The sequence below is a fragment of the Erinaceus europaeus genome, chromosome X (genome assembly GCF_950295315.1).
Source record: "Erinaceus europaeus chromosome X, mEriEur2.1, whole genome shotgun sequence".
Taxonomy (NCBI): domain Eukaryota; kingdom Metazoa; phylum Chordata; class Mammalia; order Eulipotyphla; family Erinaceidae; genus Erinaceus; species Erinaceus europaeus.
The window spans coordinates 48,014,177-48,039,469 of NC_080185.1; the positions used below are offsets into that span (position 1 = coordinate 48,014,177).

Genomic DNA, 25,293 nt, shown 5'->3' on the forward strand with positions numbered 1-25,293 from the left:
CTGAGGTGTTTTACAATGGAGGGAGTGGGGATTCAGAACTCTGGTGGTAGGAACAGTGAAGAATTATACCAGTGTTGACATGTAATCTTGTAAATCAATATTAAATCACTATTTAAAAAATACAATTGGAAAGAGAATCAAGAGATAAAAAATCTTAGAGAACAGTTTCAGAGATCTATTCAGAGATTCAGCTCTACTAGCAAAGGAAACAAAAGTGAAAATAAATAAATAGTCTATGCCTACAACTAAAAAGCTTGAGCACAGCAAAGGAAACTTATATCAAAAAAGAAAGAAATTCTACCAAATGGGAGAAAATATTCACATGACATGCATCTTACGAAGGGATAATGCCAAAGATAAACAAACTTACAAAACCCAACAATAAAAGAATATACAACCCCATCAAAAATGGGGAGAGGTGAACAGACATCTGAAGAGACTATACAGATAGCCAACAGACATGTGAAAAAATGTTTGTCAGCACTTACTAGTGAAATGCAATTCAGGACAACACTGAGATACCATCTTGAACTTGTGAGGATTGCCTACATTAAAATAATCAGAAACAACAAATGCTATTGAGGATATGTGGAAAAGGAGAGCCTTATACACTGTTGGTGAAAACATAGACTGTGCTACTCTTTATTGAAAATAGTATGAAGATTTATCAAAGGATTAAAAAAAAGAACCAAAAAATAGATCTAACATTAGATCCTAGGTTAAATAAATTTATTAATAAAATAGAGAACTAGCTCCAGAATTTCACTCCTAAGGCACCAGAGGTCCCAGGTTCTAACTCTAGATCTTTGTACACAAATATATCATAGAGTTCAGCAGTTGAGTAGAAAAAAAAAACACACACACCCACTGACTAGAAAAGAAATATACACATCTGTGTTCATTGCAGCACTATTCACAAAGGCAAGCTACGGAAACAATGAATAAGTAGATAAGGTAGTTGTGGTATTATGGGATATGTTCAGCTGTAGGAAAAGATGAGATCTTCCTACAACACAGACAAAACTGGAGGGGGTTATGAAACAAAGCAGAAATAGAAAGACAAATACTGGGAGTTGGGTGGTAGTGCAGCCGGTTAAGCACAGGTGGCAGGAAGCACAAGGACCAGCCTAAGATCTGGTTCTATGTTGTTTTCGACGGGTTAGGTTGTTTTCGCCGGGCTGGCTTCACGGGCAGGTAACAGACGACCAGGGACTCATAGTTGAGCTGTAGGCAGTATCTCTTTATTCATGCAGGACGCAGCACAATCTAAGATGAGCTAAGCTAAACTCAAGGTAAAGTACTCTAAAACTCACAATGCTGTCTTTATATATACTTGCCAAGTAGGGTGGAAACAGGGTGTGACATAGAGAGGGTGGAGAGAAAAGTGACTGGTGACAATCAGAGTGTGACAAGGAGAGGATCAGGGTGTGACAAGGAGGGGGGATGGAGCAAAAACATATCATGAAACAGTGGGGATTGAACCAATGCCCTGGAGGGAGGTGCTTGTTAACAGCGGTTATATAAATAGAATGGTTATGTAAATAGAATAGTGTTAAGCAGGGGGGATTTAAACCAAATGAAACAGAAGGGGTCTCATGCATACCAACAGTTCTAGTCCCTGGCTCCCCACCTGCAGGAGAGTCTCTTCACAGGCAGCGAAGCAGATCTGCAGGTGTCTGTATTTCTTTCTCCCTCTTTGTCTTCCCCTCCTCTCTCCATTTCTCTCTGTCCTATCTAACAAAGATGACATCAATAACAACAACAATAATAACTACAACAACAATAAAAAACAGGGGCAACAAAAGGAAAATAAATAAATAAATAATGTTTTAAAAAACTCATTAAAAAAAGACAAATACTGTATGATCTCACGCATATTTGAAATTTGAGAAATAAAGAACAAGTATAATTGGGTGTAAAATAAATAAAACCTTATTCTATTCCTTCAGATCTGTGATTATTAAAGGGGGAAGCAGTCAGGGAGCAAAGAACAAGTAGAGGTTGGGGACATAGCATAATGATTATACAAAAAGATTCTCAAGCCTGGGGCTCTGAGGTCCCAGGTTCTGTCACCCACACCACCCTAAATTAGAGATAAGCTTTGTTAAAAAAAAAAAAGGGGGGGTGGCGGCGTAATAGCTCAGCGGGTTAAGCGTACATGGTGCAAAGCGCAAGGACCGGCACAAGGAACCCAGCTGAAGCCCACTTCGAGTCACGGGCTCCCCACCTGTTGGGGGGGAGGGTAGCTTCACAAGCAGTGAAGCAGGTCTGCAGATGTCTGTCTTTCCTTCTCTCTCTCTCTTTCTTTCTTTCTTCCTTTCTTCCTTTCTTTCTTCCTTCCTTCCTTCCTTCCTTCCTTCCTTCCTTCCTTCCTTCCTTCCTTCCTTCCTTCCTTCCTCCCTCCCTCCCTCCCTCCCTCCCTTCCTTTTTTCCCATTTCTATTGCCCTTGTTGTTATTGTTGCCTTTGATATTGTTGTATAGGACAGAGAGAAATCGATAGAAGAGGGGATACAGAGAGGGGGAGAGAAAGACACCTTCAAACCTGATTTGAAGCTTGTGAAGCTTGTGAAGCTACCCCCTCCAAGTGAGGAGACAGGGGCTAGAACCTGGATCCTCACGCCTGCCATTGCTCTTTGCCATCATGTGCGCTTAACCCGCTGCCGCCCGACCCCCCAGGTATCTATCTTTCTCTCCCCCTCTCTGTCTTCCCCTCCTCTCTCCATTTCTCTCTGTCCTGTCCAACAACAACGACAATAATAACAACAATAATAACAACACCAATGATAAACAACAAGGGCAACAAAAGGGAAAAAATAGCCTCAGGAGTGGATTCATAGTGCAGGCACTGACTCCAGGCAATAACCCTGGAGGCAAAAAAAAAAAGTATGGGTCCCAATGTTCTGTGAAGAGGTGGCACTTTGGTGTTGGACTGAGACTCAAATTTATTTTGTTATTTTATGTTATCTTTATGAGAAAATACCAGATTCCAATTTTAATCTGCAAACTATAGTTCTATGAGTGCAGGCTGGTGAAGGAGGACGTAGACTGGCAGTGTGTTTTGCAGAAAACTGAGAAATCTTACACACATACCAATAACTGTACTTACTGTAAATCGTTTATCCTGAAAATAAAAAAGAACTAAAAAAAGTTTCAGATATGTAAAAATAAAAAATAACAAAAGATAAATTCACATGAACAGAATAAATGTAACTTCTCTTTGTATTTTATTAGTTCCAATTATGTTAACTGATAAAGGCAAACTTTTATAATGTATACAAATTTGCATTAAAGAACTTGATTAGGGGCCAGGCTGTGGCACGCTTGATTAAGTGCACACCTTAGAGTGCAAAAGGACATGAATTCAAGCCCCTGGTCCTCACTTTCAGGGGGAAAGCTTCAGGAGTGATGAAGCAGAGCTGCAGGTGTCGCTCTGTCTCTTTCCCTCTTTCTATCTCCCCTCTCTTCTCAATTTCTGACTATCTCTATTTATTATCTCTATTTATTACCTTCTCAATTTTTGACTATCTATTTATTATGAAAATAGATTTAAGATTAGTAATAATTTATAATTTTTCCTAAAAGAAATATTTGTTATTATTTTATTTGTTAATGAAGGTTGTGACTTTTCCTTTCAACATTTATATAATCTCTCTTTTTTAAAGTAATCTCCTTAGTAAAACACTTGTTCAGAAAACTTGCAGTTTTCTATTAGTTGCTCATTTTTCTCTTATATTTTGAAATTTCTTTTTTTTAAAGTTTAAGTTTTTTATCTTTATTTATTTGATAGAGACAGCCAGAAATTGAGAGGGAAGGGGTGATAGGAAGAGAGACAGAGAGAGATACCTGCAGCCTTGATTCACTACTTGAAAAGCTTTCCCCTTGCAGGTGGGACCGGGCGCTTGAACCCGGGTCCTTGAGCACAGTAACATGTATGCTCAACCAGGTGTGCCACCACCTGGTTCCTGAATTTTTTAAATTCTGTATACAATTCCTGTTCTAAATATGTTATTGATGGCTGTGTTGTCTCTATGCCCTTCTTTTCCATTAATTCAGCACTGCCATTTGAAGAGTAAACATTTATAATTTTTATGTAGTTGAACTTATTCATTCTATTCTGGGTCATGGCTTTTGATGTTGAAGTAAGAACTCTTGCTCTAACCCAATATCACAGAGACATCATAATTCATATATATTCTCTGCTGTTTTCTTCTGGAAGTTTTACAGTTTTGCACTTTACATTTAATTCTATATTATATGGCTAGTCAATAGTGTTCTGCGTGTGAAATATTGAAGTTCATTTTCTGTATTCAGGTGTCCATTATTTCTAGCAACATATGTTGAGAAGACTGTTCTGTTTCCCTTGAAATACCACTGAAACATTGTCAAAATTATTTATCAGAATTGGAAGTAGATAGCATAATGGTCATGTAAAGAGATCCTCATGCCTGAGGTTCCAAAGTCCCAGGTTCAGTCCCCCACACCACTGTAAGCCAGAGCTGAACAGTACTCTGGTATAAATAAATAAATAAATAAATAATCATACTCTTTTTGGCTTTGTTTACTTTTATTTTTTTCTTTTCTTCTTTTTTTAAAATTTTTTTTATCACTCTGACTTCAACACTCCAAGCTGAATTTTTCAGATAGAAAGACAGGAACAGAACAAGAGAAGGAGAGACAAAGGGAAAGACATCACTGTTGGGCAGCCCCCCCTGCTCCATGCTGCATTGCTGATAGTATGGTCTATTTACATAATCATTGTTTTGCCTGAGACCTGCCCTGCATGCAGGGTATTGGTTAATCCCACTGGTTAGAACCTTCACAACAGCTGCTATGGAATCTTTCTACCTTCACACTGCTATGGAATCTTTCTACCTTCACACTCTTTTCTCCACCCCTCCACCCCTTCTCCTAGCCATTTCCTTTTCCTACTTGCCACTTCTGGTTAAAAATATATATAAAGGCATTGTCTCTGATCAATAAAGGCATTGTGTTCCTGGTTCCTCTCCCACGTCACTGAGTAAGAAGAAGCACTCTACCCGGGAAGAAGCACTCTACCCGGGAAGAAGCACTCTCACGGTAGCCTGGCACATCACAGCATGCAAGTTTCTTTCAATGCAGTGGGAGGCCAACTCAAATCTGGGTTGCACACAAGGCAGACCTGGTGTACTAACCATGAAACCTATTTTGCTTACCTTTGTTTCTTCTCTAAAAAAAAAATTTTTTTTCTCCATTAAGAAAAATTCTTGTTTCCATTTATTACCAGAAATATCCCACTGGATAAAACCAGGAAACAATATATCAGTAAATAGTAGGAAAAGTTATTTCATACAGAACACTACATAGACCCTTTTTGTCAGCTATGTAGTTAGAAAGACACTGTTTCTGCAACAGTTTTAGACACTCCTGCATTGCAGCTAAACAACTGGGAAGTACTGGAAGAAAGAGGGGGAAGGGTAAGTGTGAACATCTAACATAAATTGTTTTTCTAAGTTTTTGCTTACTTTCTAATCTGCCTACTTTCGTTCGTTAGTTTTTTTTTTTTTTTAGTCCTTGAGTAATTGCTTTTTGAATTTTTTCAGAGTTATTACATGAACATAGAAAAAGAAATAGTCTTTAGTGGGCTTATTTTGTTTTGTTGGCACCAGAGAATTCTTCATTAATTTTAGTGCTAAAATATTCTTTTATTTGTTGGAGGGGAGTCCCCTTAAGGTAGTTTCTGTATTTTCTGATACACTTTCATAATTAGTTGAGTATTTTCTTACTTTCACCTTGGATGAACTTGAAGGAATCATGTTAAGTGGTATAAGGCAAAATCTCTTTAGATGAATTGATTCTTATTTAACATGTTCTGCATTCCTTTTAATGATGATTTAGTATAGATGGATATTACTTGTATCTTTGGGTTCATATGAACATAGTTGGAATTTCTGGATAGTTGCAAAAGTTCCAAGTTTTAAGAACACTCTCTTCTCTCCTTACAATGTAATACCATTTCTTTCTTGGAGGATTTTGAGTACTGTGGGGAGGAAGAAGTGAAGAGGGAGGATGAATCCCTATATGTTAACATTTTTTTTGTATATGTGTATTTAAGGTAATATATTTTCCCCTCTTGCTTCTGTTTCTTTCTTTTTTCCTTCTCCTTCTCCTTCTCCTTCTCCTCCTCCTCCTTCTTCTTTTTCTTCTTCTTCTTCTTCTTCTTCTTCTTCTTCTTCTTCTTCTTCTTCTTCTTCTTCTTCTTCTTCTTCTTCTCCTCCTCCTTCTCCTTCTCCTTCTTCTTCTCCTCCTCCTCCTCCTTCTTTTTCTTTTTCTCCTTCTCGTTACTCTTCTTCTCCTTCTCCTTCTTTTTTTCTTCTTCTCCTTCTCTTCTTCTTTTTACCTTTTTAGTTGATAGAATAGAGAAATTGAGAGGGGAGAAGGAGGCAAAGAAGGAGAAAAAGGAGAGAGACACCTGCAGTACTACTTTACTGCTCATGAAGTTTCCCTCCTGCAGGTGGGACTAGGGGCTTGCATCTGGGTTCTTAAGGATAATAATGTGTGTGCCCAACCAGATACCCAATTGCCTGGCCCCCATTATGTACCTTTTTTAAAGTCACCTCTCTCTTTATTATCCCTCTGTTTTTAAATAATTCCTTCTCCAAGACTGACTGATTTCTTGAATCTTGTGTAAACTTCTAAGTTTAACTTCCCTTAAGACTGGGTTTTATAGAAAAATTTTCAGAATTTTCATACATGCAGTAGACTTCCTTTTTTGTCATGATGGTAGATCAGTTTTAATCTTTCTCTTAGATTTCCTTCTCTCTGTCACACTGGTTTTTTTATAATTAAAAAAATGTTATCTTTATTTATTGGATAGAGACTGCCAGAAAGGGGTGATAGAGAGGGAGGGTGATAGACACCTGCAGCCCTGCTTCACCACTCGTGAAGCTTTCCCCTTGCAGGTGGGGACTGGGGGTTTGAAACTGAGTCCTTGTGCACTGTAATGTATGCGCTTAACCATGTATGCCACCACCCAGCCCCCCTTTTTTATACATAAAATGATGTGTCATGCTGTTTTTTTTCTGGTATTCCTTTCTTTTACACAACCGCATATAGCAAAAGTATGATTAACCGTAATTGTAAAATCCTGTTTAAAATCCCATTTTCTACTTAAATATAGTTTGAATGTTCTCCAAGTATGAGTATGTACTCTTATTTACTCTTGCTTTCTTTTATTGTTTTGTGCAATTAGAGGGGTGGATATACTAAGAGATTAGGATTTAGGCTGACATGCTCCCCATATGTTCTAATTTTTATAGATTTATATATTTGTTTTATGACATAGAGAGAGAAAGAGAGAGCAAGAAAGAGGCCAGAATACTTTTTAACTCCCATTTATGGTAGAGCTGGGATTGAACTTGGAGCATCTAGGAGCTCAAACATGCACATTTTGTACTTTATATTAAATATTTCCCCATTCCCATACTTAAAAAATATCTATCTGTCTGTCTGTCTGTCTGTCTATCTGTGAGAGAGAACCAGAGCATCACTCTGTTATACTAAGGCTTGGTATCAAAACTGTAGCTAAATATATACAAGTTCTGAGTTCAATAACTAATTCACTACTCTAGCTGCTAGCTTAATCTTATCTAAAGCGGAAAGTGACAGAATAAGACAGGCATCATAAGAAAAAGTACGCCTTCTAAAAAGCATTCATTTTAGTAACCTTTCCTTATTTATGTAACTCTAGATATATAAAATGCTGGTAAGTAGGTAAAATACTTGTGCCTTGAGGACAATGCATGATTGAAACTTGATAAAGACAAGATAAATATATTTTCTGAGAACACTACAAAATTTCAAAGAAGATAAACTATTACCATCACAAATTTAAAACAAAATTATTAACTTTTAAAATTTATGAAAGATTATTTTCTACCTACAGTGATTTTTTAGAATTGAAGAGCTAGGTATGATTTCATAGTAATTTTCTTCCGTTTAATTACTTTATACACTATAAGGAGTATGCAATCTATTTGACCCCTTTGTGAGATAAAGCATATCAGCAATGAAACTCAAAATAGGTTTTCTAACTTTCTAAAAAAAAGGAAATACTATAGCTTTTTTATACATGATTTTGGTTGTTCTTGTATACATTAAACTAGGAACAAACTTTAGGTCAAAATGAATATGGAAGAAAATAAAAGGAAACATTTTCAATATTTATAAAGTCATTATATCAGAAAGTTTGGTACCTAAATACTTGCAAAAATGTGATCTTACACCATTTATTATTATTTCATTTGTATCCCATAATTTATAAAAGCATAATTTATAGATTTACTGAGAAGTAGTTGTTATTTAGCGCTTATTATGTGCTAAGCACTCAGTTTACCAACATTTGAAAATACTAGTTAACATACGTTCATTAGGGACTAGGAAATGGTTTTCCCAGCAGAGTGCACATATTACAATGCATGAGGATCCAGATTCAAGTCCCCAACACCACATAGGAACACCATGCACAGCACTAGCAATGGAATGGTGTTTCCCTTTTCTATCATCAGTCTGTCTGTCTGTCTATCATCTATCTCTCTCACCTTTTCTGTCTCTTTCTATCTGAGATTGAAAAGAGTAAAAAAAAAGCTGTCAGGTTCAGTGAAATCATGCAGGCATGAGTCCCCCATTGGTAATAAAAACTGCATTTATTAAAGATGTGCCCTTTTGCCTTTTTTTATGTAAGAGATTTGTACTTCTAGTGATATTTTCATTCTGTGTATTTTAAGGAATTCTTGTATAAAAGTGATGCTGAATAACAGTACCACTGATGATTTCAATATAGTATAAAAATGTCAATTTCACTTTCTGAAGACTATGCTACTAACTTAAATAAATTATATATACATTCAATTCATCCTGCCACACAATTTGTTTCTTTCCACTTTCCAAATAAAAAGAACAAAATAAGTAACACTATGAATGTTTACAGTGACACCTGGTATGAATTTGATATAATCTGAGATAGAAAAAAAAAACTAATAAAATTGTACTTACCATAAAGAATAACTATCAGAGATATCGGCATGACAAGTAGTCCCACCAACATATCAGCGATGGCTAGGGACATTAAAAAGTAATTGGTGGCATTGTGCAGTTTCTTTTCAAAGGACACTGCCATGATAACAAGAATGTTGCCACATATTGTCAAGATTATTATAATGACAATTGAAAGTGCTGGCCAATTTTGTACCCCGTCTGGGAATCTGAAGCGTCCATCATCAGAGGTGTTGAATATGTCAGTTACTATAGATGCAACTGGGTTCACAGCGATCTCACATTGCCAAACCAATAGGCCAATTAGATGCACACTGAAACATAAGAAAGAAAACAGCTATAAATCATATTGCCTATAATTAATAAATGGTTTATATAAATCAGGTGATCTCAACATTGTTATCATCATCATCATCATCATCATCATCATTTCTCCCCTCTTTCTTAAACCTCAGTATGTCTTCTTTCTATCCAAAGAATACTTTTATTGAGGATATATTATGTGTCAGGTACTATACTTAGTTTACTAAAATATATGTGTGTCAGTGTAATCTCATTTTATCTTACACAACTTAACGAGGTCTATACTGATTTATATTTAATATAAATGACGAGATTGAAGCTTCAAGAAGTAAGTAACTTTTTCAAGGAAACACAAGCAATAAATGACAGACACATGGTTCATACTCAGATCCCACTGTGTTCTAACCTGTGTTCTAAATTTTTACTTTTTGTAAGTAAAAGTTTTACTTTTGCTTTTTGTAAGCAATCTGAAACTATAGCAATGTTTGATTTACTATAATGGCCTACTTTTATAGCTGAAAAATATCAGTTCATTCCAGATATCTTCCAAGATAACAGACAATAGAATGGCAGACTTTTCAAAGTATATAGTACCCTAGCAAGAAAATTTGAAGCTGCCTTTTACTTCAAAGGTAAAATAAATAAATTGCCAATAGAACAATTTCAGACAAGATTTTGGAAAAGACACAGTGAATTTTGTCACTGTTTATATATATATATATATATATATATATATAGATAGATATAGATACATATATATCTATATATATATCTGTCTCAGTTCTAGAATGATTTTGTGTTGCACTACAGTTCCATGTATGTTCCATACGCAGCAATATGTATTTAGTACACTTAAGCAATACATATATATAGTTGCTATTTATCCCTGGTATTATATATAGATGAGAAAATTTCCTTCAACAGTATAGCATGCACTAATATTTTCCCCCATGCAAATAGCTGAAGCAAGATTCTTGTTATATGGAACACACTTTGTGCCATGTGCGCTTAACCCATGGTGGATCCCAGTTTGAGCCCCTGGCTCCCCACCTGCAGGGGAGTTCCTTCACAAGTGGTGAAGCAGGTCTATAGGTGTCTATCTTTCTCTCCCTCTCTCTGTCTTCTCCTCCTCTCTCCATTTTTTTTTGTCCTATCCAACAACAATGACATCAATAACAACAATAAAAAGGGCAACAAAAGGGAATAAATAAATAAATATAATTTTAAAATATATATTTTATGATAGCTACACACCAACTAATGTATTTCAAAAGTTGTCAAGAATCTAAGTTCTGATTTTATTTTATGAAGACACCTATTTATGCAGAAGAGAAACCTGACAATAATTTCAAATCCGTGGTAATTTTGGGCTGGCTAATAAAAATGTCCTTCTGATACTTATCTACTTTAAATTTACAGATGATAATCTCAATTAGCCCCACAAGATTTTATGCTTATATTGCATCTTCTAGCATCATTTGTGGAACCACACCTAAATTCTCTAGTATTTGTCTAAAAATGTTAGAGGAGTGCAATATGATTGCCCATATTAAGAATACACAAGAACTAGGAGTTGGGCGGTAGCACAGCGGGTTAAGCACAAATGGTGATAAGCACAACCACCAGCATAAAGATCCTGGTTAGCGTGTCCAGCTCCCCATCTGCAGAGGAGATAATTCACAAGCCGTGAAGCATGTCTGCAGGTGTCTATCTTTCTCTCCCCATCTCCCCTCCTCTCTCCATTTCTCTCTGTCCTATCCAACAACAATGACATCAGTAACAACAACAATAATAACTACAACAATAAAACAACAAGAGCAACAAAAGGGAATAAGTAAGTAAATAAATAAAAGTTAAAAGAATACACAAGAACTATTACTATTAGAACATTATTATAACTATTATTATTTGAACATTATGAATATTGTAATTTGCATCATTTAAAACTTTGGAGTGGAGAAATACATTTTGTCTATCTAATTGATCATATTTTTAAATTTTTATTTAAATGCTCATGAGACGAATACTGAATTATTGAGGATTATATGATCTAAATATATGTATTATAAATTATGAAATAAAGGAGTGATACTGGGAAAAATTCTGGGCAGGTATTTATCTCAGTGTTCTGGATTTAATTCAACTAAATCTAGTAACTTCTTATTGAGTACTATTATAGGCAAAGCATTATATTTTGTTTTAAATTTATTATTATTATTTCTTATTCAATATAGACAAGCAGAAACTGAGAGGAAATGGGGAGGTAGAGAGGGGGAGAGACACCTGCAGCACTATATCAGCACCTATAAAGCTTCCTTCCTGCAGGTGGGAACTGGGGGCTTGAACCTGGCTTGAACTATGTGCAGTCAACCAGGTGTGTCACCACCAAGCACCAAGCATTTAGTGTTTTAACTATATATTCTACAGTGTTATAATCAAGAATTGGTTGTATAATAAATAAATATTATTATTCATATTTACATGTCCAGTGAAATATATAGTATACACTATATATATAGTGTTATATATATATATAGTGTTACTATATATATATATAGTAACACTATGTATATTTTTTTCTATTGAGATAATGTTGGTTTATAAGACTGTGTTTTAGATAAACCATTTCACTTCACTTCAAATCATGTGTTGCCACAAAATACCCAGTACCAAGGTGTCAATCTCTGCCTTCTAGACTACACTGAGAATATAAATTAGTTCTCACTCTTGAAGTTTCCTTTAACTGTTACTAAGCACACAGCGGTCTCATAAATATGGGCATACAAATCTCAATTTTCCTTGAACAATGCAAAACCTTGCTCAAACCTTGTTCTCTAACTTTGACCCATTCCTTTGTAATATCAATTATTCTTCAGAAAGCTTGAAGCTTATAATGTCACTTAATCTTGTTGGCTGTTCTTACAAGTAGGAAGGCAAAAGAAAAGAACCATTTTCTTTTCTACATTTAACTATGCAGAAGGAAGCCATAAGCATCACACTTATTTTTGCATTGACAATATTACTTCATTATTGCTTGTTTGAGTATATCAGCATCTGTATTTAATTGAAGTTCAAAAATGCTATTCTCATTTCTTGTTTTTTGAATATCAAAACCTGTAATATTAAATCTGTTTGAGTATCAGTCATATGAGCAGATTGAGAGAAAAAAGTTATAAAAGTCTTTCAAAAATATTTTTGGGCAGGGGCAGGGTGGTGGTGCACCTAGTGGAGCGCACATGCTACAGTGCACAAAGACCCTGGTTTGAGCCCCAGTCTGCAGGGGGAAAACTTTGCAAGTGGTGAAGCAATGCTGCAAGTGTCTCTCTGTCCCTCTCTCTCTATCTCCCTATTACCTCAATTTCTGGCTGTCTAGATTCAATAAACATAAACAAATTGACTTACTTTAAAAATAAAACATTTTTGAGGAATCGGGTGGTAGTGCAGCGGGTTAAGCGCAGGTGGCACAAAGCACAAGGACCGGTGTAAGGATCCCGGTTAGACCCCCTGACTCCCCACCTGCAGAGGAGTCGCTTCACAAGTGTGAAGCAGGTCTTCAGGTGTCTTTCTCTTCCCCTCTTTATCTTCCCCTCCTGTCTCCATTTCTCTCTGTCCTATCCAACAGCAACGACATCAGTAACAACAACAATAATAAATAACTACAACAATAAAACAACAAGGGCAACAAAAGGGAATAAATAAATACTTAAAAAAATTAAAAAGTAAACCATTTGGGGGCAAACTACCACAAAAACACAATCTTTAAGAAATAATAAGTAATAACATCCTTACAAGAGTGATTGAACTGGTTGCATCAGGTTCACCATGATTGCGTTAGCATTAAGCAACCAAAGTTTAAATTGATAAGAGGAAGTTAGAAGACTGGATTCATAATGCCTTCTTTCCTGGGGAGAGGAAAAAATAGAAAGATAAAATTAGTTAAAAATCTATATACAAGTTGCACAACAGTCAATAAAATGAGTGTAACTATACTTATTATATGATAGTGCAAAATTAAGGAAAAGGTTAAGCAGATTACATCATATAAGCAATACAATGACAAGGTGAAAAGACGTTTCACTTATTTACCAATATGCAATTATCATGACTCTTTTTTCCCTAAAATGTCTTGTATATACTTTATATTTATGGGTTCCAACTAAATTTCTTCTTGTCAGAGTACACAGAGGTTTAAATCAATGTTGATAAAAAGAATTAGGAGTATATGCTTCTTAATTTGAAAACCACTGAAGAAAATTTTGTGATCAAATGGCAAAATTTCATGTGTAAGTAAAAATTTCCTGTCTCCTAGAAACATGGAAAATAGAACAAACTGCAACAATTTTCATAAAAATATACTCATATACCATATTTAATAATGTATTTCAAAATTTCAAAATTAAGCAATCTGAATTTGCAGACATAGCTTTATTTTTATTTTTTCATTAACCAATAATATTCTTCAGAGCAGGAACAGGTTTATACCTTAATAAATGAGTTGATCAAATTTTGTGTATTAAAAAAAATAACTATTCTATTCAGTGCCTAGCTGGTAAGCAACAGATAATATGTTGTAGTAATTTAAAACACAAATAAGATGTGAGAATGGATCTTTTAAGCTACAAGTAAGGAAACATGAAAAAGCTCAAACATCTAAAGAATTTCAGAGTAGATACTTTTGATTTCTGTAAGCTGTTTTTCAAGGAGTTACTAGTTGTATTACAAACTACCTATACAAAGCGAAGCATAATTCTGGCCAAGACTAGACTAGAATTTTGCTGAGAAATGGCTGTTTTCTTCATGGAAATAGCAACTTTACAAAGTTGGCATTGAACATATTGTATGAATTATAGTGTGTGATTAGCACAGCCAGCCTCAATTAGAATGGCGGATACACATCTTTGAGTGTAAGGGCTTCAGTGCTTAAGGATCCGAGTTCAAAGCATTGACTTGCACCTGTAGGGAGGAAGCTTCATGAGCCATGCTGCAGGTGTTTCTCTTTCTTCCTTTCTACCTACCCCCTTCCTTTTTAATTTCTCTCTGTCCTATCCAACAAATAAATAAAATAAAATGTTTAAAAAGAGAGTCTTAACTAGGAATTAAGTGGGTAGACCTCTTATCTCTATTTTGCCATTTCAATATATTTTGAAAAAGTGTCATTATTTTGTCCATTATTATCTTTTTTGAGAGAGTGTGAGAGGTAGAGCACTACTCATCTTTGCCATTTTTTTTTAGTGAGAAACAGAGAGAAAATACCAAAGTAGCACCCAGATACAGTGGTGCTGGGATTCAATCTATGTCCTCTAAGACCTCACGAGTACAAATTTCTATGTTCTTTTAAAACACACACACACACACACACACACACACACACACACACACACACACACACATTTGTTTGTTTATCATTAGACAGAGACAGCGAGAAATTGAGAGGGAAGGGAGAGATAGAGGAGGAAAAAGACAAAGAGATACCTGCAGTCCTGTTTCACAACATGTGAAACTTTCCCCCTGCGGGCAGGGATCAGGGGCTTGAACCTGGGTCCTTGTGCATTACCATGTGTGTGCTTACCAAGTGCACCACCACCTGGACCCATAGATTTTTATGGTCTAACAGGTTGAGCTATCTCCCTGATCCTCAATACCTTCTGTTTAATAATTTTGATTCTCCTTTTTTTTTTTTTTTTTGCCACACCATACATAAACATATTCTGTTCCGGAATTACAAATTGTTAGGATTGTCATGCAGGATCAGGGATATAGTTTGTATCATATTTTTGAAAATTCCAGAAGCTCGTAATGGTGATGTAGTGAATCATCTTCTCTCATAATGCAGAGACTAAATCTGACAATAAATGCTTTATCTTAAACTAAGGATAGAAAAAATAAAAGCAGTCACCTGAGATCATTATTGCCTGACTTTTAAAAACTATTCTTATTTTATTATGATAGAGACAGAGAGAAAGTAAGAGAGGGAGAGGAAGATGGAAGGACAGAAAAGCATCTGTAGCCTGTTCCACTGCTTGTGAAACTTTCCCTCCTGCAGGTGACTTTTTATAAAGAAGTATTAAAATAATTAAATAGTAATAGTAATAATCATGCAAAGACATGACTTTTATTAGTATTCACTGCTCAGAAGTTTTGGATACCTTTCAGCAGATGACTAAATCAAATGTGGATTAGTTACACATGTTCAAATTAGTCCTGGGAAAATTACATTCATATAACATAATTTACAACATTTGGGGGAAGAATTTTTTATACATTTTTCATTAGTGATTTGACAGCATTTTACAAAATTATAAAGTTCTGGGGGTATAAGCTCATACTCATATGTGGTAAGTCACCACATCCTGTGGGAGGAAATATTTGAATACAAAAATTATCTTTAAGAGTAATGAATATTGCTGAAAATTTCCCATCAATTTCAAATGTACCGTTGAGATTTTTCTTATAAAAATACATTTGTCATACTAAAGTTTACCTTTGCCAAATATAGTAAAATCAGGTAAACATTAAGATTTTAGTAGAAAGTATAAAATTATCCAGTTATGGCAATCAGTGTAAATAAATACTTCTTTTCCACTGGTCAGCATAGCATCTTCGATCAGATTAAACTTATTTAAAAAATAATTTTTGAAACTAAATGGATTCAGATTTATTTGCAATTGTAAGATTTAAATTTAATCTATAATTATGAATTTAATGGACTCAAAGCTATAAAAATTTGAGTGATTATATAATCTGTTCTTTTGCCTTTAGATAATGGTTAAATGTTGGAGAGTGGAGGAGATAGCACACAGATTTACATAACAGTTGTTTGTGCTTGAGGCTCAGAGATTCCAGTTTTAATTCTCACTACTACCAACAAAACTCAGAACTGAGCAGTGGTCTGATCAAAAGCAAAACAAATAAGTATTAGAAAAAGGTGAGAGGTTGTTCTACTTTTAATATTACACATATTACACTGAGTCATATGAAACTATATTTTTTCTAAATAAAACTTGTTTGAATAATGGCCTTTTTTCGTAGGGCTCAGTCTGGGTCAATGTCTCCCACCCTTGTGTATTCATTCTGTAACAGTGCCACATCGCATGTGCTTAATAGCAGACAGACAGTATAAACATTTTTTTTCTCTTAATCTGATTTTGCTTTTGCACAAGTTGGAAAAACAATGCCTTGCAATCTTTTTCTAGGATACTTAGAATTCAGTAGCTGCAAACTAAAATGTATTCTCACTTAAATTTACAATAGTGTCTTCTCCCCCATAAACAATTCTCATATCCACCTCATTAGATTAAGAGATCACAAACTTTTAGGTATGTACTCAGTCGTGGTTGCAGATGGTTCCAGTTGTGTTGTGAAAAGCAAAAAGTTCAATCAGTTGCCCAGATGTATTTATTGCCAAATAACGGGGTACTTGGATACATCTGGACAGCCGAATGAACTCTTAACTCCTCATTTGTTATTTCACAGCTCCAGAATCACCTATATAAATGGAATAAAAACAAACAAACAAAAACTATGTTGGAGGCCATGGATCAGTCCATTCTTGTTTGTTGTCCCATCTAAAAAGAAAGTCCTACTATTGTTTTATAACTTCTTAATACATCTAATATAGTAAAATATGCTAATAAGTATCAATGAATAAATATAAAATTAAATATGGAAAGTTTATTCAGAATTAATTGTATAATAAGTAAAACATCAGTACTCATACAGCTCAAAAATAAAAAACTAAAAGGTGGACAAAAGATCTGAATAGACAGTTTAGTAAAAGGAAGTCATACATATAGCTCACAGACATATGAAAAAATGTTTCATTCCACATATCATGAGAGAAATGCATATTTAAACCACCAGGAGATACCACCTCATGCTTGTGAAGATGGCTCACATCAGCAAATGAAGAGATGACAAGTAACGAAGAAAAATAAGCTCTGTTACATTCTTGGTAGGAATACAAACCGGTATAACACCTAAGGAATACTGTGTGGAGAATTCTCAAACAAATAAAAAATGAAAATACTTAACATATCACAAGAGGTGAAACATCTCTCCCTCTGTCCCTACTCCTTCTCTATTTCTTTGTCTCTTTCAAAAAGGAAATTCAAATAAAAAAGAAAAAACTGACAGCTGGAGAAGTGGATTCTTCATGCAAGAACCAAGACCCAGAGATAACTCTCGAGGCCATAAATAAATAAATGAATAAATAATAAAATAAAGTTTTTAGCATTATGCAAAATTAGGAAATCAGGTTTTCTTTTCTTTTTTTTCTCACATAAATAATTACTTCTGTCTCTTTTTTTCTCTCAGCATGACTCAGCTCTGGCTCTTGGTGGTGCTGGGGACTGAACCTGAGACTTCACAGCCTCAGGCATGAAAGCCTTTTTACATAACCACTATGCTATTTTCCTGGTCCTCCCCAAAATAACTTTTCTACTGGAGAAACTTTTCCACATGGTAACATCTAACTACAAGGAAATCTGGTCTTTACCGTATGCATCACCCTGTCCTTCTCATTTCTACCCCACCCCCAAACTCCTTGTCCTTGTGAATTTCTTACCTCAGGATATGTGCATTATTTTTCTCTCATTTACTTTCTTTTTAAAATTAATTAATTTAATTTATTTATAAAATAGAAAATATCAACAAAATCATAGAATAAGGGAGTGCAAAATTCCACAAATTTCCCAGGACCAGAGTTCCGTATCCCATCTTCTCCATTGGAAGCTTTCCTATTTTTTGTCTTTCTGGTAGCATGGACCCAAGGTCATTATGAGGTGCAGAAGGTGGGAGGTCTGGCTTCTGTAATTGCTTCTCCGATGGACATGGGCATTGACAGGTTGATCCATACTCCTAGCCTGTTCCTATCTTTCCCTAGTGGGGCAGGGCTCTGGAGAGGTGAGGTACTAGGGTACATTCTTGAGGTCGTCTGTCCAGGGGAGTCACATTGAAATCATGGTAGCATCTCCAATTTGGTGTTTGGAAAGTGTATTCATTTGCTTCCTCAAACAGACTATTCTAATAGTCTGTCTAATGTCAATTTTAAAGCTTTATCAGCCTAGAGAAGGGCTTGGAAAGTTTTCTGTATTATTACAATGAAAATTACCACTGAAGAATGATGTAACACTTGCCTCACATGTGATATTTCAGATCTCCTAAATTATACCAAGACATTGGTTCACAGGTGTACTTTTTTTCTGTCATTACAAGTACTAAATATTTCACATCGCAGAAATAATATTTAATTTTAAAAAGTGCATGCACTGCTGTTTATGCATCTAGCAAAAATTGCTATATGCATCAGTATGTACATTTTTAAAGTAGAAATCATAGGTAGTGTTTTTGCTTCTATTGCTTAATTAAGACAAAAATAAACATTCAATGACTATATACTATGTACCAGGCACTTTGAAGATTTATTTCACCTAGTTTAAATTCCATATCTTATTTGAGAAAAAGAAATTTTTAGGTTCAAAGACCTAGTTAAATTGTAAGGTCACAATTCTATTTCTAAGAATACTCAGCTGTTAGGAAAGATGAAGTCATCTCCTTTGCCTCATGAGTGGCTGAGAAAGCTGTGGTATATATACACTATGCATCTATCAAGAACAATGAACCCACCTTCTCTGACCCATCTTGGACAGAGCTAGAAGGAATTATGTTAAGTGAACTAAGTCAGAAAGATAAAGATGAGTATGGGATGATCCCACTCATCAGCAGAAGTTGACTAAGAAGATCTGTAAGGGAAACTAAAATCAGGACCTGATCAAATTGTAAGTAGAGCACCAAAGAAAAAACCCTGTGGTGAGGGGTAGACATGCAGCTTCCTGGGACATTGGGTGGTAGGAATGGTTGGGAGGGATGGGTCACAGTCTTTTGGTGGTGGGAATGGTGTTTATGTACACTCCTAGCAAAATGTAGACATATAAATCAGTAGTTAATCAATATGAGAGGGGGAAAATCAATTGTATGTCTCAAAGTTTTTCAAAAAACAAACTGAATCTTTTTAATATATATGCAGTGTATTTGATATGCGGACTCTCTCAAAAGCCTAGACCAAGTAGATTAGAAGCATCCAATAGCACAGCTATATACAAGATACAGGATACTGTACAGCAAACCATAACAAAGTACTTTTCAAAGTTAACACAATTAACAAATAATGTGATAATAATATTAACTATTGATTGTCTTTTTGAACCCTAAGACAGCAGGAACCTCACATCTTCACTATAGAGCCCCTACTTCCCCCAGTCCTGGAACCCTTGGATAGGGCCCACTTTCCCGTATGCATCTCCCAATCCAAACCAAATAATATTGCATCCGCCGATCACAACCTAACCAAAGCAACGATTGCCATCTCAACATGCTTCACCTCAGACTGTATCCAGAGACTTCACGTATGGAATGACAACCCTTCAGCTTCATTACTCGGGTGAGACCTTTCCTTTAATAGTACACTCTAATTTCATCTCAGGTAGTTCACTTTCTAACAAAGTCCCATAACCTAGATATACACCAGTTTCTGTGAGAGAGAGCTTATGTGCACACGTATCCATAAACTACTGCAAAATATATACCTGAAAGCAGGATTACACTAGAGTTTGCAGTGAGTACCTCCCTAACACTTCCTCTCCACTATTCCAAGCTTGGGATCCATGATTGCTCAACAAATTGTTTGGCTTCATATGTTAACTCTCTTTTCAATCACGAGGTTCCAGATGCCACCAGGATGCTGGCTAGGCTTCCCTGGATTGAAGACCCCACCAATATGTCCTGGAGCTCAGCTTCCCCAGAGACACACCCTACTAGGGAAAGAGAGAGGCAGACTGGGAGTATGGACGGACCAGTCAACGCCCATGTTCAGCGGGGAAGCAATTACAGAAGCCAGACCTTCTACCTTCTGCAACCCTCAACGACCCTGGGTCCATGCTCCCAGAGGGCTAGAGAATGGGAAAGCTACCATGGGAGGGGGTGGGTTATGGGGATTGGGTGGTGGGAATTGTGTGGAGTTGTACCCCTCCTACCTTATGTTTTTGTTTACTAATTCTTTCTTAAATAAAAAAAAAAGAAATATTCTAGACACAAGCTATCACAGTAAGTAAGGCAAAAGCTCTTATGGAGCTTAACATTCTTGTTCTGTCCCTTCATTATTCATTATTTCTATTGCTTTTTTTTTTCAAATGAAGATAGAAAATGAACCCATGACCTAGTGCATGTATAATACTGCTAAGTAGCCTGCTGTCTCATTTTTTAATTAAAAAAATATATTTGGGAAAGATAGAGAGTAGAAAATGCAGGTGTAAGCCACATAAACTGGGGTAAACTGGCTTTGTTATTGAAGAAATACATAAGATAAATATGGTGGACTTGGATTAGCATAAAGTTTTGTGATCTAAAAATAGAAAACAGGTCCAACTTTTACTTCTTACCTTTACAACCTTGGACAATTTATTTAATATTTATGTGTCTTTGATCTAGTGTGTAACCATAGGGAAATTTATCTCTTTGACAAAAGAATTCTTTTAGGTTATTATTAGGCTGTTTTTTGGCTGTTACAGGCTGACTTTTTCAGGTAGAAAAAGAGACAAAGAGTCAGAGAGAGGGAGAGAAAGAATCTGAACTATTTAATCTTCCTTAATTGTAGTAGAGACTGAGCTTGAACCTTTTGGGAGGCATACATAGCAAGCAATCATACAATATATACGTGTGTGTGTTTATATATATATAGTTTGTTTTTGTCACCAGGTTTATAGCTGGCTATAGCGTGCATGCTGATTCCACTAATCTTGGCTTTTTTTTTCATTTTTCTTTTATAAAGGATGAGAGACCAAGATAGATAGGGATAGAGAGACAGAGAGGAGAGACACAGGTAGTATGACTGTACCACTAATAAAGCCTTTCCTGTGCAGATAGGGACCTTGCATGGCTGGGGACAGCTGAGGGGATTAGGGAGACTAGAACTGATCCTTTAAGCTTGGTAATGTGTGCCATGTTCCTGATGAGCCATCACCACACCTCGGGGCTCTTTACTTTTTTAGAGATAGAAAGTATAAGAAAAGCTCTGAATATCCAGGTGAGGTTAACCTTTTGTAATAGTTATTTGCATTCAAAAGGATAATCCCCATATGTAAAGACGAATCCTCTGCAAAAGGAAGAGGATCAGATCTGTAGTAAAAACTCCTATCAAAGAAGCCAGCAATTTAAATCTGAATAACAATTACACCTTTGTTTACTGTGGCTTTCCTGGTAATATCCTATTATTGGCAGCCACTACATCTCTTCCCACCTTTCCCAACATTTTCTTTTTTAATAGCTGGAGATGCTATTTGCGGTGGTGGCTTGAGTTACTTTGGAGTTTGGGTTTTCTTCGGTTTTTCCCATGTTATATTGGTGGCAAATATGTTACTAAACATTTTCCCCTCCTGTTAACCTGTCTTTTATTACAAGGGGTGCCTTAGTTAAAAATCTAGAAGGGTGGGAAAAAAATTATTCTTCTATGTACATCACACAGATAGATGTAAAATTGCTCTGTAAGTATCTAAATGACTGACAGATATAATAATGAAGCCTGCTGACTTGATGAGTAAGTAACGTAATTAGTTGCCAAACTGTTTTAGTTAACACTGATTATTTTTCTAACAACACATTAGTAAAAAAATAATTAACGTTTTAAATTTATCTCACCTGGATTTTTTTCCTTTTAAATTATTTTCAGAAACTGGAGGAAACTCAAGTCAATTAAAATTATTTATAATATATTTGTATAAGTAGTCTTGTCTTGAAAATAAAGGACAATGCTTAATTCAGAATGACCAGACTGGGGGCCAGGCGGTGGTGCACTTGGTTAAGCACACACATTACAGTGCGCAGGGATCTAGATTCAAGCCCCTGGTCCCCACCTGCAGGGGGAAAGCTTCACGAGTGGTGATGTAGGGCTGCAGGTGTCTCTCTGTCTCTCTCCCTCTCTATCTTCCCCTATCAATTTCTCTGTCTCTATACAATAATAAATAAAACACTTTTAAAAAGAATGACCAGACTGACTGTATTTGCACTAAACTTAACTTGAAATTAGCATGGTTCCCGTGGTATTCAAATGAGGCGGTTACCCACACATTGTGAAATTCTGCATATACGGAAAGAAACAAAGTTATGGATTGGCAAAGCTCATTTGGATAGTGTTATGAGGAAGCAGGGCAAATGGTGTTGAGATCCCCTTGAACTCCACTAGTAGGGTTCTAGATGAATATTATCATAGATTTATATTATATGTAGTATATAATATATACCACAATTGTCTATTATATGTGTGTGTGTTTCTAAAAGAAAACAGGAAGACATTAAACTCATACTACTCATGCTTCCTTTATTTTGAAACACTCAAGTATACCAAGAATTCTGACCCTTAAGTCAGAATTTAATTTGGAGACATATCATAGCTGCCACCTAGTGACTGTTACAATAACTGCAGAAATTGGTCATTTATATTGGTTGTCACTATGGTGGATTCTACAGACTAAACATGCCTGCCTAGATGCAGCAGTCAATGTATGTGTTCAATTCCCAGCCTCTTTCTTTGCATTAGAAGTCGTTCAATCTGTACATGGCAACAACATTAATATGGAAAGGAGTGGGATACGTTAATTTAAAAAATAACTTATTGGATCTCAGGAGTGCTGGGTGGTGGTACACCTGGTAAAGTATGCATGTTACAATGCTCAAGGATCCTGGCTGAACCCCCACTACCCACCTGCATTCAGGGGGAAAGGTTCATATGTAGTGAGGCAGTGCTGCACCTGTTTCATTGTCTCTCTCTCCCTATCCCCCTTCCTTCCCTTTCAATTTCTCTGTCTTTATCAAACAAACAAATAAATAACCTTGATCTCCAAAATAATAACATAACTCACTTCAAATGTTATTTCATTCCAGTTTTGGTAATTACATTTTACAGATTGTCAAAATCACAAATGAGTTTCCAGAAAAGAGAAACAAAAGTGACTGGTGAGAAAAGGAGTTTTGCCATCAACCTGCCATCAATCTTATTTTTATTACATAGAAGAGAATAGAAAATAATACCATTTACTATATACCTTAATAATAGTCTTTGATAAAACATTTAGCTTGTGTGTGTGTGTGTGTGTGTGTGTGTGTGTGTGTGTGTGTGCGCGCGCATTCCAAGATGCACAACAGAATTTGCCATCAAGATTTTTGAAAGGGGGACCAGGTGGTGGCACACCTGGTTGAGTGCACATTTTACAATAAACAAGTACCCAAGTTTGTGCCCCTAATCTCACCTGCAGGGGGAAAGCTTCACGAGTGGTGAAGCAGTACTGCAGGTGTCTTTCTGTCTCTCTTCATCTCTGTCTTCCCCTTCTCTCTCAATTTCTGACTGTCTCTAGCCAATAATTAAATAAAGATAATAGAAAAAACTAAAAAAAAATTGAAAGGCATTTTCATGATGAGGCTTTATAATAAGCAGTTCTCTAAGGAGGACCTCAATAACCCTCACCCTCACATAGTCCCCTCCCCTTTGTTTCTGAAAAATGCAAATAAGAGTTATTACTCCTATTAGTACCTTGTTTTATAGGGCACTATAGATTATGCAGGTGGACCTAATCTCATTTTATTAGTCCTTCAAATCTCATTTTATTAGTCCTTCAAATGCAGGTAATTTTCTCTTTTTAAGTGAAGGCAGCTTTAGAGAACAAACATGGAAAGGACTGCATATGCAATTGTTGACTTTGAAGATGGAGGCCATGTAAAAAGAATTGTGGATAAGTTTTAGGAGCAAAAGCAGTTCCCAACTGTCAGCAATAAATATGGATGCCCGTTCTACAAACCTAAAGGCCTGAATTCCACCAACAAGATAAATGAGCATGGAAGCAGGTCCTTTACCAGAAACTCTAGAAAACAAATCTGACACGGAATGCATATTGACTTCAGCCTTGTGCGACTTTGAGCATTGAATCCAGGTAAGGCTCCTGGATTTCTGACCCAGACAACTATGAGTTAGCAAAGTGGTATTTGAGGCCACAAGGCTTTTTAGTAATTTGTTGTTACATAGCCAAAGAAAACTAATAGTCAGTATAGTTCATGTATACTATATATGGAAAATACTGCATTACTACAGTGTCAGAGACATAAGAAAATATGAAAGTATGAGGAATAGAAACTTCTGAGATATTCTGAATGAGAATGATGACACAAGGATGAAGTATATTCAAAAAATGACTGGAGGAGAATAGAAACAGAAAAGACCTGCAGAATACAGTAGGTGAAAACTTAGTCTCTTTGATAAGATGGTCACTTTCCTACCAAAGAAAATGGATTCACATCCATTTAAAGGTTTACATCTTACATCTTTTTTTTTTTTTATTTGACACTCCTCTAGTAATTTAATAGAAATGGGGAAATCTGACTTGATTTTTAAGATTTACTTATTTTATCTGACATAAATTGTTTCTCAAGGGAGAGAAAGACAGAAAATACAGAGAACCATTCCAGTACATGCCATGCCAGAAATTGAACTAGGAGATTCAGGTGTGTGAGTCTTGTGGTTTGCCAGCTAAGGCATTTCTTGAGCTAGCAGATACAAACATTTCTAATTATATATCCCGAAGGACAAAGAAGTTTGTGTAAAAATTAGAAGTTTTACATTGCCACACTCCATCTTTATATATATAAAAAAGCTATATTGGGTTTGAAAAAATACAAGTTAAGAATTGGATTAAATTTATGCTCGCAAAGGAGGAAAAAGTTTATTTGGATTGATGCAGACTAATAAATCAAGTTACCAAGTTAGTATATGTTACATTGGTTAAAAAGAAAATACAAACATTGAAACGCTCTACTTGCTTTATTAAAACAGAATCAGTTAACTCTCTTTTCAGTCACCAGATTCCAGATGTCATCAGGATTCCCTAGACTGAAGACCCCACCAATGTGTCCTGGAGCTC

General features: G+C 35.8%; 1 protein-coding gene across 1 annotated transcript in view; it reads right to left on the bottom strand.

The window, feature by feature from the left end:
• The window catches only part of HTR2C (5-hydroxytryptamine receptor 2C), a 263,732-nt gene that overhangs the window by 138,974 nt on the left and 99,465 nt on the right, over positions 1-25,293 (bottom strand). Inside the window, exons 3-4 of the mRNA XM_007533263.3 lie at positions 13,124-13,236; positions 9,032-9,345 (exon numbers count right to left, since the gene is read on the bottom strand). Of these exons, the coding sequence (XP_007533325.1) occupies positions 9,032-9,345; positions 13,124-13,158 (349 nt within the window). The 5' untranslated portion in view covers positions 13,159-13,236. The remainder of the gene's footprint in view (positions 1-9,031; positions 9,346-13,123; positions 13,237-25,293) is intronic.